The sequence below is a fragment of the Entelurus aequoreus genome, linkage group LG11 (genome assembly GCF_033978785.1).
Source record: "Entelurus aequoreus isolate RoL-2023_Sb linkage group LG11, RoL_Eaeq_v1.1, whole genome shotgun sequence".
Lineage (NCBI taxonomy): Eukaryota > Metazoa > Chordata > Actinopteri > Syngnathiformes > Syngnathidae > Entelurus > Entelurus aequoreus.
This window is the reverse complement of record NC_084741.1, coordinates 10655615-10666132: the sequence shown is the minus strand read 5'-3', so window position 1 is coordinate 10666132 and position 10518 is coordinate 10655615. Positions and strand designations below refer to the sequence as shown.

Below are 10518 nucleotides of genomic sequence, written 5' to 3'. Positions count from 1 at the left end.
TGTTTGATATTTTACATTTCTTGTCCTTCACATGCTTGACTTTTATTTTCTAAAAAAAAACAAAAAAACAGTTTAGTCAAATTCCAGATTGCTTACATTCCTCAGTTGCTTAAACACATTATTATTATTACTATTATTAATATTACGATTATTATTATTATTATCAATATTAAAGTTATTACTATTGTTTTTATTAGTAATATTATGGTTATTATTAATATTATTATTACTATTGTTATTATTACCATTATTAATATTATTATTAATGTTATCATTGCTATTATTATTATCATTTTTATGTTACTATAGTTACTATTATTTTTGTTATTATTAATTTATTATTATTACAATTACTTTTGTTATTATTACTGTTATAATTGTTGCTATTACTGAACAAAGTGGAATATTCCACACAGGAAGTTGCATCATTAACATAATCTGCTGGCATGCATACATACATAAAACATACATACACACACACACATATATATATATATATATATATATATATATATATATATATATATATCCATGCAACAAGAAGGAGATTTTGTAATGTGTTATAAAATAGTTTTATTACAATTCTTTGAGCAAATAATACATTGCAAGAATGTGACAGAAAGGTCAGTACAGGAGTCACAAGAAGTTGAGTGTTGAGTTGACACTGTGACTTGTGACTTTTGACTTGTGTACTCAATACGCCTATCATCACATTTCAAGTACAAAAAAGTAAGACTGATTGAAAAAAAGAGTGCATAGATTTACAATCCAAAACTATTAGGACTATTAGGACAAACAATGTGGGTCACATGACTTGACAAGCCCGCCCCCTCGCAGGTGTGGGCGGGGCTGACTTGCTGCCTTTGGCCAAGCTGAGGCCTTGGAAGGCGTCGAGCAGGCTGAAGTCCTCGTCCTTGGTCTTGTTGGCGGGACAAACCAGCTCGGACAGCTGGCGGGGGAGCGGGACTCTGCCGCCAACACGCCTCAGGTGGTCCGAGTCCTTGGCGTCCTTATATGGGCGCGAGGGGGAGGGGCACACAACTGGACTCATTTAGTATTGCTTTGCATGCACCAAAACATCTGAATATGATGTCAGCATCTAATATGATGTCATTGTCTAAAATGTTGTCAGCATCTAAAATGATGTCATTGTCTAAAATGTGGTCAGCATCTAAAATGATGTCATTGTCTAAAATGTTGTCAGCATCTAAAATGATGTCATTATTTAAAATGTTCTCAGCATCTAAAATCAATCAATCAATCAATCAATGATTATTTATATAGCCCTAAATCACAAGTGTCTCAAAGGGCTGCACAAGCCACAACGACATCCTCAGTACAGAGCCCACATACGGGCAGGGAAAACTCACCCCAGTGGGACGTCAATGTGAATGACTATGAGAAACCTTGGAGAGGACCGCATATGTGGGTAACCCCCCCCCCCCCCCAAATGTCATTATCTACAATGTTGTCATTATCTAAAATGTTGTCAGCATCTAAAATGATGTAATTACCTAAAATAATGTCAACATCTAAAATGTTGTCAATATCTAAAATAATGTCCATCCATCCATCCATTTTCTACCGCTTGTCCCGTTCAATAACTAAAATGATGTCAATATCTAAAATTTTGTCAATATCTGAAATGATGTCCATATCTAAAATGATGTCATTATCTAAAATGTTGTCAATATCTAAAATGATGTCCGTATCTAAAATGATGTCATTATCTAAAATGATGTCATTATCTAATATAATGTTAATATCTAAAATGATGTCCGTATCTAAAATGATGTCATTATCTAAAATGATGTCAATATCTAAAATGATGTCCATATCTAAAATGATGTCATTATCTAAAATGTTGTCAATATCTAAAATGATGTCCATATCTAAAATGATGTCATTATCTAAAATGATGTCATTATCTAAAATGATGTTAATATCTAAAATGATGTCCGTATCTAAAATGATGTCATTATCTAAAATGATGTTAATATCTAAAATGATGTCCGTATCTAAAATGATGTCATTATCTAAAATGATGTCATTATGTAAAATGATGTCACTATTTAAAATGATGTCATTATTTTAAATGATGTCATTATCTAAAATGATGTCCATATCTAAAATGATGTCATTATCTAAAATGATGTCAATATTTAAAATGATGTTAATATCTAAAATGATGTCATTGTAATGTTCTTGCATCATGGTGACTTTACATGGCCTGGCACCTCAGTATATCTCGGACCTCATCCAAATGTACACTCCTGCGCGCGCTCTGAGGTCCGAGAGCCAACTCCAGCTCGTGGTGCCCAGGACCAGACTTAAAACCAGGGGAGACAGGGGCCTTCTCTGTGGTCGGCCCTAAACTCTGGAACACTCTGCCCCTCCATGTTCAAACTGCTCCCACAGTGGAGTGTTTTAAGTCTCGTCTTAAGACCCACTTTTATTCTTTGGCTTTTAACACTACGTGAGTTGTGTGGTATTCTGTCCTCTGTTGTCCTCTGTGGGGTTTTTTTAAATAAATTTGGATGTCTATTTTACTGTTTTAATTGGTTTTACCTAGAGATGTCCGATAATATCGGCCGATATATGTGTTAAAATGTAATATCGGAAATTATCGGTATCTGGTTTTTTTTGTTTTTTTTTTTTTAAATTAAATCAACATAAAAAACACAAGATACACTTACAATTAGTGCACCAACCCAAAAAACCTCCCTCCCCCCATTTATTTCTGTTATCAATATTCTGGTTCCTACATTATATATCAATATATATCAATACAGTCTGCAAGGGATACAGTCCGTAAGCACACATGATTGTGCGTGCTGCTGGTCCACTAATAGTACTAACCTTTAACAGTTAATTTTACTCATTTTCATTCATTACTAGTTTCTATGTAACTGTTTTTATATTGTTGTACTTTCTTTTTTATTCAAGAAAATGTTTTTAATTTATTTATCTTATTTTACAAACATTTTTAAAAAGTACCTTATCTTCACCATACCTGGTTGTCCACATTAGGCATAATAATGTGTTAATTCCACGACTGCATATATCGGTTGATATCGGTATCGGTTGATATCGGTATCGGTAATTAAAGAGTTGGACAATATCGGAATATCGGCAAAAAGCCATTATCGGACATCCCTAGTTTTACCCTTTAAAATCGTTTTTAATCATATTTATTTTTCATATTGTCTCTGTATTGGTTTTCTATTCATTTATTCTTTGTTTTTATTGAGTCATTGGTGTAGCATAATATTGTTTTTAATATTGTTTTTAACTTGGCTGTGCAGCACTTTGGAAACATTCTTGTTGGGTAAATGTGCTATATAAATAAAGTGGATAGGATGGTGACTGCAGAAATAATGAGAGTTTGTTCCTTGAATTAGTAACTTTAATAGCAACGCATCAGCGGCACCTCCTAACTGGCATACATCCCTAGTCAAGTAGCAACTCCACTCCGCGTACTTCCTGTCTAGCAACGTGACTTCAAAATAAAATACCTTACGTTCTGGTGAACATCACATTTGCCCTTTTTTTAAACAAAAGAAACGTGCCTTTAGCTTTTATCAAATGGCACTGATATGCAAATACTACAGTCATTATCTAAAATGATGTCATTATCTAAAATGATGTCATTATCTAAAATGATGTCATTATCTAAAATGATGCGTCTTCAGTAATGCGGACGCTGTATCGATCCGTTGTGGTGAAGAAGGAGCTGAGCCGGAAGGCAAAGCTCTCAATTTAGCGGTCGATCTACGTTCCCATCCTTGCCTGTGGTCATGATCTTTGGGTTATGACCGAAAGGACAAGATCACGGGTACAAGCGGCCCAAATGAGTTTCCTCCGCCGGGTGGTGGGTCTCTCCCTTAGAGATAGGGTGAGAAGCTCTGTCATCCGGGGGGAGCTCAAAGTAAAGCCGCTGCTCCTCCACATGGAGAGGAGCCAGATGAGGTGGTTCGGGCATCTGGTCAGGATGCCACCCGAACGCCTCCGTAGGGAGGTGTTTAGGGCACGACCGACTGGTAGGAGGCCACGGGGAAGACCCAGGACACGTTGGGAAGACTATGTCTCCCGGCTGGCCTGGGAACGCCTCGGGGTCCTTATCTAAAATGCTGTCGATATCTAAAATGATGTCATTATCTAAAATGATGTCATTATCTAAAATTATGTCAATATCTAAAATGATGTCATATATCGAAAATGATGTCATTATCTAAAATGATGTCATTATCTAAAATGATGTCATTATCTAAAATGCTGTCAATATCTAAAATGATGTCATTATCTAAAATGATGTCATTATCTAAAATGATGTCAATATCTAAAATGATGTCATTATCTAAAATGATGTCATTATCTAAAATGATGTCATTATCTAAAATGATGTCATTATATAAAATGATGTCAATATCTAAAATGATGTCATTATCTAAAATGATTTCAATATCTAAAATGATGTCATTATCTAAAATGATGTCATTATCTAAAATGCTGTCAATATCTAAAATGATGTCATTATCTAAAATGATGTCATTATCTAAAATGATGTCCATATCTAAAATGATGTCATTATCTAAAATGATGTCAATATCTAAAATGATGTCATTATCTAAAATGATGTCAATATCTAAAATGATGTCATTATCTAAAATTATGTCATTATCTAAAATGCTGTCAATATCTAAAATTATGTCATTATCTAAAATTATGTCATTATCTAAAATTATGTCAATATCTAAAATGATGTCATTATCTAAAATTATGTCATTATGTAAAATGATGTCAATATCTAAAATGATGTCATTATCTAAAATGATGTCATTATCTAAAATGATGTCATTATCTAAAATGATGTCATTATCTAAAATGATGTCATTATCTAAAATGATGTCATTATCTAAAATGATGTCATTATCTAAAATGATGTCATTATCTAAAATGATGTCATTATCTAAAATGATGTCATTATCTAAAATGATGTCAATATCTAAAATGATGTCATTATCTAAAATGATGTCATTATCTAAAATGATGTCAATATCTAAAATGATGTCATTATCTAAAATGATGTCATTATCTAAAATGCTGTCAATATCTAAAATGATGTCATTATCTAAAATGATGTCATTATCTAAAATGCTGTCAATATCTAAAATGATGTCATTATCTAAAATGATGTCATTATCTAAAATGATGTCAATATCTAAAATGATGTCATTATCTAAAATGATGTCAATATCTAAAATGATGTCATTATCTAAAATGATGTCATTATCTAAAATGCTGTCAATATCTAAAATGATGTCATTATCTAAAATGATGTCATTATGTAAAATGATGTCAATATCTAAAATGATGTCATTATCTAAAATGATGTCATTATCTAAAATGATGTCAATATCTAAAATGATGTCCATATCTAAAATGATGTCATTATCTAAAATGATGTCATTATGTAAACTGATGTCCTTCCCACTGACCTCAGAAAGATGATATTTCCTCCTGAAATGAGCTCTCATTGCTGCTCTCTCACTGTTCTTCTTAGCATTCTTGTCTTCACCAAGCTTCCTGTTTGCCAAACAAACACATGTCAACACTCTAACAGCAAACACAACACTTCATGTGGTCTATCCACAGTGTGGACATGTTGTCTATCCACAGTGTGAACATGTTGTCTATCCACAGTGTGGACATGTTGTCTATCCACAGTGTGGACATGTTGTCTATCCACAGTGTGGACATGTTGTCTATCCACAGTGTGGACATATTGTCTATCCACAGTGTGGATAGACAACATGTCCTTCACACATTTCCACATACTTGATCTGTGTGTTGTGTTCATGCCACCTAGTGGTGTGGAGTGTGTTGTGTTCATGCCACCTAGTGGTGTGGAGTGTGTTGTGTTCATGCCACCTAGTAGTGTGGAGTGTTCATGCCACCTAATGGTGTGTTGTGTTCATGCCACCTAGTGGTGTGTTGTGTTCATGCCACCTAGTGGTGTGTTGTGTTCATGCCACCTAGTGGTGTGTTGTGTTCATGCCACCTAGTGGTGTGGAGTGTGTTGTGTTCATGCCACCTAGTAGTGTGGAGTGTTCATGCCACCTAATGGTGTGTTGTGTTCATGCCACCTAGTGGTGTGTTGTGTTCATGCCACCTAGTGGTGTGTTGTGTTCATGCCACCTAGTGGTGTGTTGTGTTCATGCCACCTAGTGGTGTGGAGTGTGTTGTGTTCATGCCACCTAGTGGTGTGGAGTGTTCATGCCACCTAGTGGTATGGAGTGTGTTGTGTTCATGCCACCTAGTGGTGTGGAGTGTGTTGTGTTCATGCCACCTAGTGGTGTGGAGTGTTCATGCCACCTAGTGGTTTGGAGTGTGTTGTGTTCATGCCACCTAGTGGTGTGGAGTGTTCATGCCACCTAGTGGTGTGTTGTGTTCATGCCACCTAGTGGTGTGGAGTGTGTTGTGTTCATGCCACCTAGTGGTGTGGAGTGTGTTGTGTTCATGCCACCTAGTGGTGTGTTGTGTTCATGCCACCTAGTGGTGTGTTGTGTTCATGCCACCTAGTGGTGTGGAGTGTTCATGCCACCTAGTGGTGTGGAGTGTGTTGTGTTCATGCCACCTAGTGGTGTGGAGTGTTCATGCCAACTAGTGGTGTGGAGTGTGTTGTGTTCATGCCACCTAGTGGTATGGAGTGTTCATGCCACCTAGTGGTGTGTTGTGTTCACGCCACCTAGTGGTGTGGAGTGTGTTGTGTTTATGCCACCTAGTGGTGTGGAGTGTGTTGTGTTCATGCCACCTAGTGGTGTGTTGTGTTCATGCCACCTAGTGGTGTGTTGTGTTCATGCCACCTAGTGGTGTGTTGTGTTCATGCCACCTAGTGGTGTGGAGTGTGTTGTGTTCATGCCACCTAGTGGTGTGTTGTGTTCATGCCACCTAGTGGTGTGGAGTGTTCATGCCACCTAGTGGTGTGTTGTGTTCATGCCACCTAGTGGTGTGTTGTGTTCATGCCACCTAGTGGTGTGTTGTGTTCATGCCACCTAGTGGTGTGGAGTGTTCATGCCACCTAGTGGTGTGGAGTGTGTTGTGTTCATGCCACCTAGTGGTGTGGAGTGTGTTGTGTTTATGCCACCTAGTGGTGTGGAGTGTGTTGTGTTCATGCCACCTAGTGGTGTGTTGTGTTCATGCCACCTAGTGGTGTGGAGTGTGTTGTGTTGTGTTCCATCTACTCGCCTCTGCTTGTCCAGATCAGCCTGGTAGGAGCGACTTGGACGCCTGGTGTCAGTTTTTCCAAAGGGAGGCTTTTTCGCCGACCTGCTTGGTCCTCCTCCTCTTCCTCTTCCTCCCCCGCGTCTTCTTCTCTTGTTGCCGCCGCACAACTTCCTGTCCCTCAGACCTCCCAGGCAGCCGGTCAGCTTCCTGACGGGCGTACGCAGGGACTTCTTCACTCTGCCCAGGGACTCCATGACCACGGCCCTGAGACACAAGCCAGCACACGTGTGAACCAGCACCCTCACCCTCACCCTCACCCTCACCCTCCATAGCCCAGGTGGTGACAACGCTAACTGCTCGGTTGGTTGCAAACTGACTAGCAACATTTTAACGCGTATGCAGAGAGCAGTCAAGCTGCTGGGTCCTGACCACTCTTCCAATACAGCTTCCGTCGTTAGCATTAGCTACTATGCTAACACGTTTACCAGTGTCGGTGGTTTGTGTTGTTTCACTTTCACAAGTTCCTCAGTAAATTTACCAAAACCGTGGAGTTATTGAGTCTGTTTAGCTGAATGGAGAGCTTCTGTTTTGTTTGATCAGCCGTTTTACTGCCTTGTTACAGACGCCCTTTGGAAACAATTAAGTTATGTAAATAAAAATTTACAGAATATTTCTGTGTAAATAACTCATTTTACAACGTATATATCTGCAGCTTATGGGTGTGGCTAATATATGGAAACTTTTTTCCCCCTAAAATTTAGCAGGTGTGGCTTTATAGTCCGGAAAATACGTCACATGTGACTTTTTCCAGACACATTCATAGAATAAGCCATCACCAAAGATTCCTTTGACAGTTTTCTTATACATTTTCTAAATAGTTTTTACATTTTTCCAACAAAACAAAGAGAATATCAGACAAGAAATGTTGATGTTGTTGATTGCTGCGCCTCGGCAAAGCAAATTACCCAGAATGCTCAGCGCTGCACAGGGTCTGAGTTGAGAGAGTTTTATTTTCACACAAAAAAAGTAACTTTAGTCTTATTAGACACTTCAATATTTCTGACAGTTGGTAAAATAAAAAAAACATAATTACCCAAAATATGGGTTGGGAAAAGTTGCACAGTTTGCGTGAATTTGCAGTCATTTGCTTGAATGTGCGTGGATTAATGCTACATTGCGCAAATTTGCGTGAATTTGTCTAAATTTGCGCTAACTTGCGCAAATTTGTGTGAATTTGCGTGAATTTGCATGAGTTTGCGAACATTTTTGTGAATTTGCGCTAACTTGCGTACATTTGCAAGAATTTCCGTGGCCAAATGTGCTTGACTTTGTGCTACATTGCGTGAATTTGCGTGAATTTTCAGAAATTTGCATGAATTTTCAAAAATTACCGTAAATTTTCAAAAATGTCCATGAATTTTCTAAAATTTTGTGTAAAGTTGTGCTAACATGCGTGAATTTGCTCAAATTTGGGAAAATTTGTGTGAATTTGCCCTAACTTGCGTGACCAAACATGCTTCAATGTGCGTGAATTTGTGTGAATTTGCTTGAATCTGCTTGAACGTGTGCTACATTGCGTGAATTTGCAGAAATGTGCATGAATTTTCTAAAATTACCGTAAATTTTCAAAAATGTCCATGAATTTTCTAAAATTTTGTGTAAAGTTGTGCTAACATGCGTGAATTTGCTCGAATTTGGGAAAATTTGTGTGAATTTGTCCTAACTTGTGTGACCAAACATGCTTCAATGTGCGTGAATTTGTGTGAATTTGCTTGAATCTGCGTGAACGTGTGCTACATTGCGTGAATTTGCATGAATTTGTGTGAATTTGTGCTAATTTGCGTGAATTTGCGTGAATTTGCATGAATTTGCATGAATTAACAAAAATGTGTGTGAATTTGCACTAACTTGCACAAATTTGCACAAATTTTGCGTATATTTGTGTGCATTTGCACTAACTTTGGTAAATTTGCTAAAATTTTCATGAGTGAGTAAAAATGTGTGTGAATTTGCGCTACCTTGCACAAATTTGTGTGAATTTGCGAATATTTGTGTGCATTTGCGCTAACTTGCGTGAATTTGCTCGAATTTTCTTAAATATGCATGAATTTGGGAACATTTGTGTTGATTTGCGCTAACTTGCGTGAATTTGCTTGAATTTGCGTGAACTTGGGCTAACTTGCATGAATTTGCTTGAATTTGCGCTAACTTGCGTACATTTGCAAGAATTTCCGTGACCAAATGTGCTTGACTTTGTGCTACATTGCGTGAATTTGCGTGAATTTGCGTGAATTTGCGTGAATTTGCAGAAATGTGCATGAATTTTCTAAAATTACCATACATTTTCAAAAATGTCCATGAATTTTCTAAAATTTTGTGGAAAGTTGTGCTAACATGCGTGAATTTGCTCGAATTTGGGAAAAGTTGTGTGAATTTGTCCTAACTTGCGTGACCAAAGATGCTTCAATGTGCGTGAATTTGTGTGAATTTGCTTGAATCTGCGTGAACGTGTGCTACATTGCGTGAATTTGCATGAATTTGTGTGAATTTGTGCTAATTTGCGTGAATTTGCATGAATTAGCAAAAATGTGTGTGAATTTGCACTAACTTGCACAAATTTGCACAAATTTTGCGTATATTTGTGTGCATTTGCGCTAACTTGGGTAAATTTGCTAAAATTTTCATGAGTGAGCAAAAATGTGTGTGAATTTGCGCTACCTTGCACAAATTTGTGTGAATTTGCGAATATTTGTGTGCATTTGCGCTAACTTGCGTGAATTTGCTCGAATTTTCTTAAATATGCATGAATTTGGGAACATTTGTGTTGATTTGCGCTAACTTGCATGAATTTGCTTGAATTTGCGTGAACTTGGGCTAACTTGCATGAATTTGTGTGCATTTGTGATAATTTGCGTGAATTTTCTTGAATTTGCTTGCATTAGCAAAAATGTGTGTGAATTTGCACTAACTTGCACAAATTTTGCGTATATTTGTGTGCATTTGCGCTAACTTGGGTGAATTTGCTAACATTTGCTCGAATTTGCCTGAATTTTCTTGAATTTGCTTGATTTTGCATGAATTTGGGAACATTTGTGTTCATTTGCGCTAATTTGCGTGAATTTGTTTGAATTTAGGAACATTTGTGTTAATTTGCGCTAACTTGCATAAATTGGCTTGAATTCACGTGAATTTGCTTAAATTCGCATGAATTCGCGCAAATTTTCATGAATTTTCATGAATTTGCGAACATTTGTGTAAATTTGCACTAACTTGCGTGACCAAACTTGTTTC

The 10518-nt window shown here is 37.1% G+C and overlaps 1 protein-coding gene across 1 annotated transcript in view; it reads right to left on the bottom strand.

The window, feature by feature from the left end:
- Window positions 1-553: 553 nt before the first annotated feature.
- LOC133659762 (complexin-3-like) overlaps window positions 554-10518 on the bottom strand; it is an 11875-nt gene continuing 1910 nt past the window's right edge. The window contains exons 2-4 of the mRNA XM_062062471.1: window positions 7245-7491; window positions 5499-5582; window positions 554-1009 (exon numbers count right to left, since the gene is read on the bottom strand). Coding sequence (XP_061918455.1) covers window positions 806-1009; window positions 5499-5582; window positions 7245-7481 — 525 coding nt within the window. The 5' untranslated portion in view covers window positions 7482-7491 and the 3' untranslated portion in view covers window positions 554-805. The remainder of the gene's footprint in view (window positions 1010-5498; window positions 5583-7244; window positions 7492-10518) is intronic.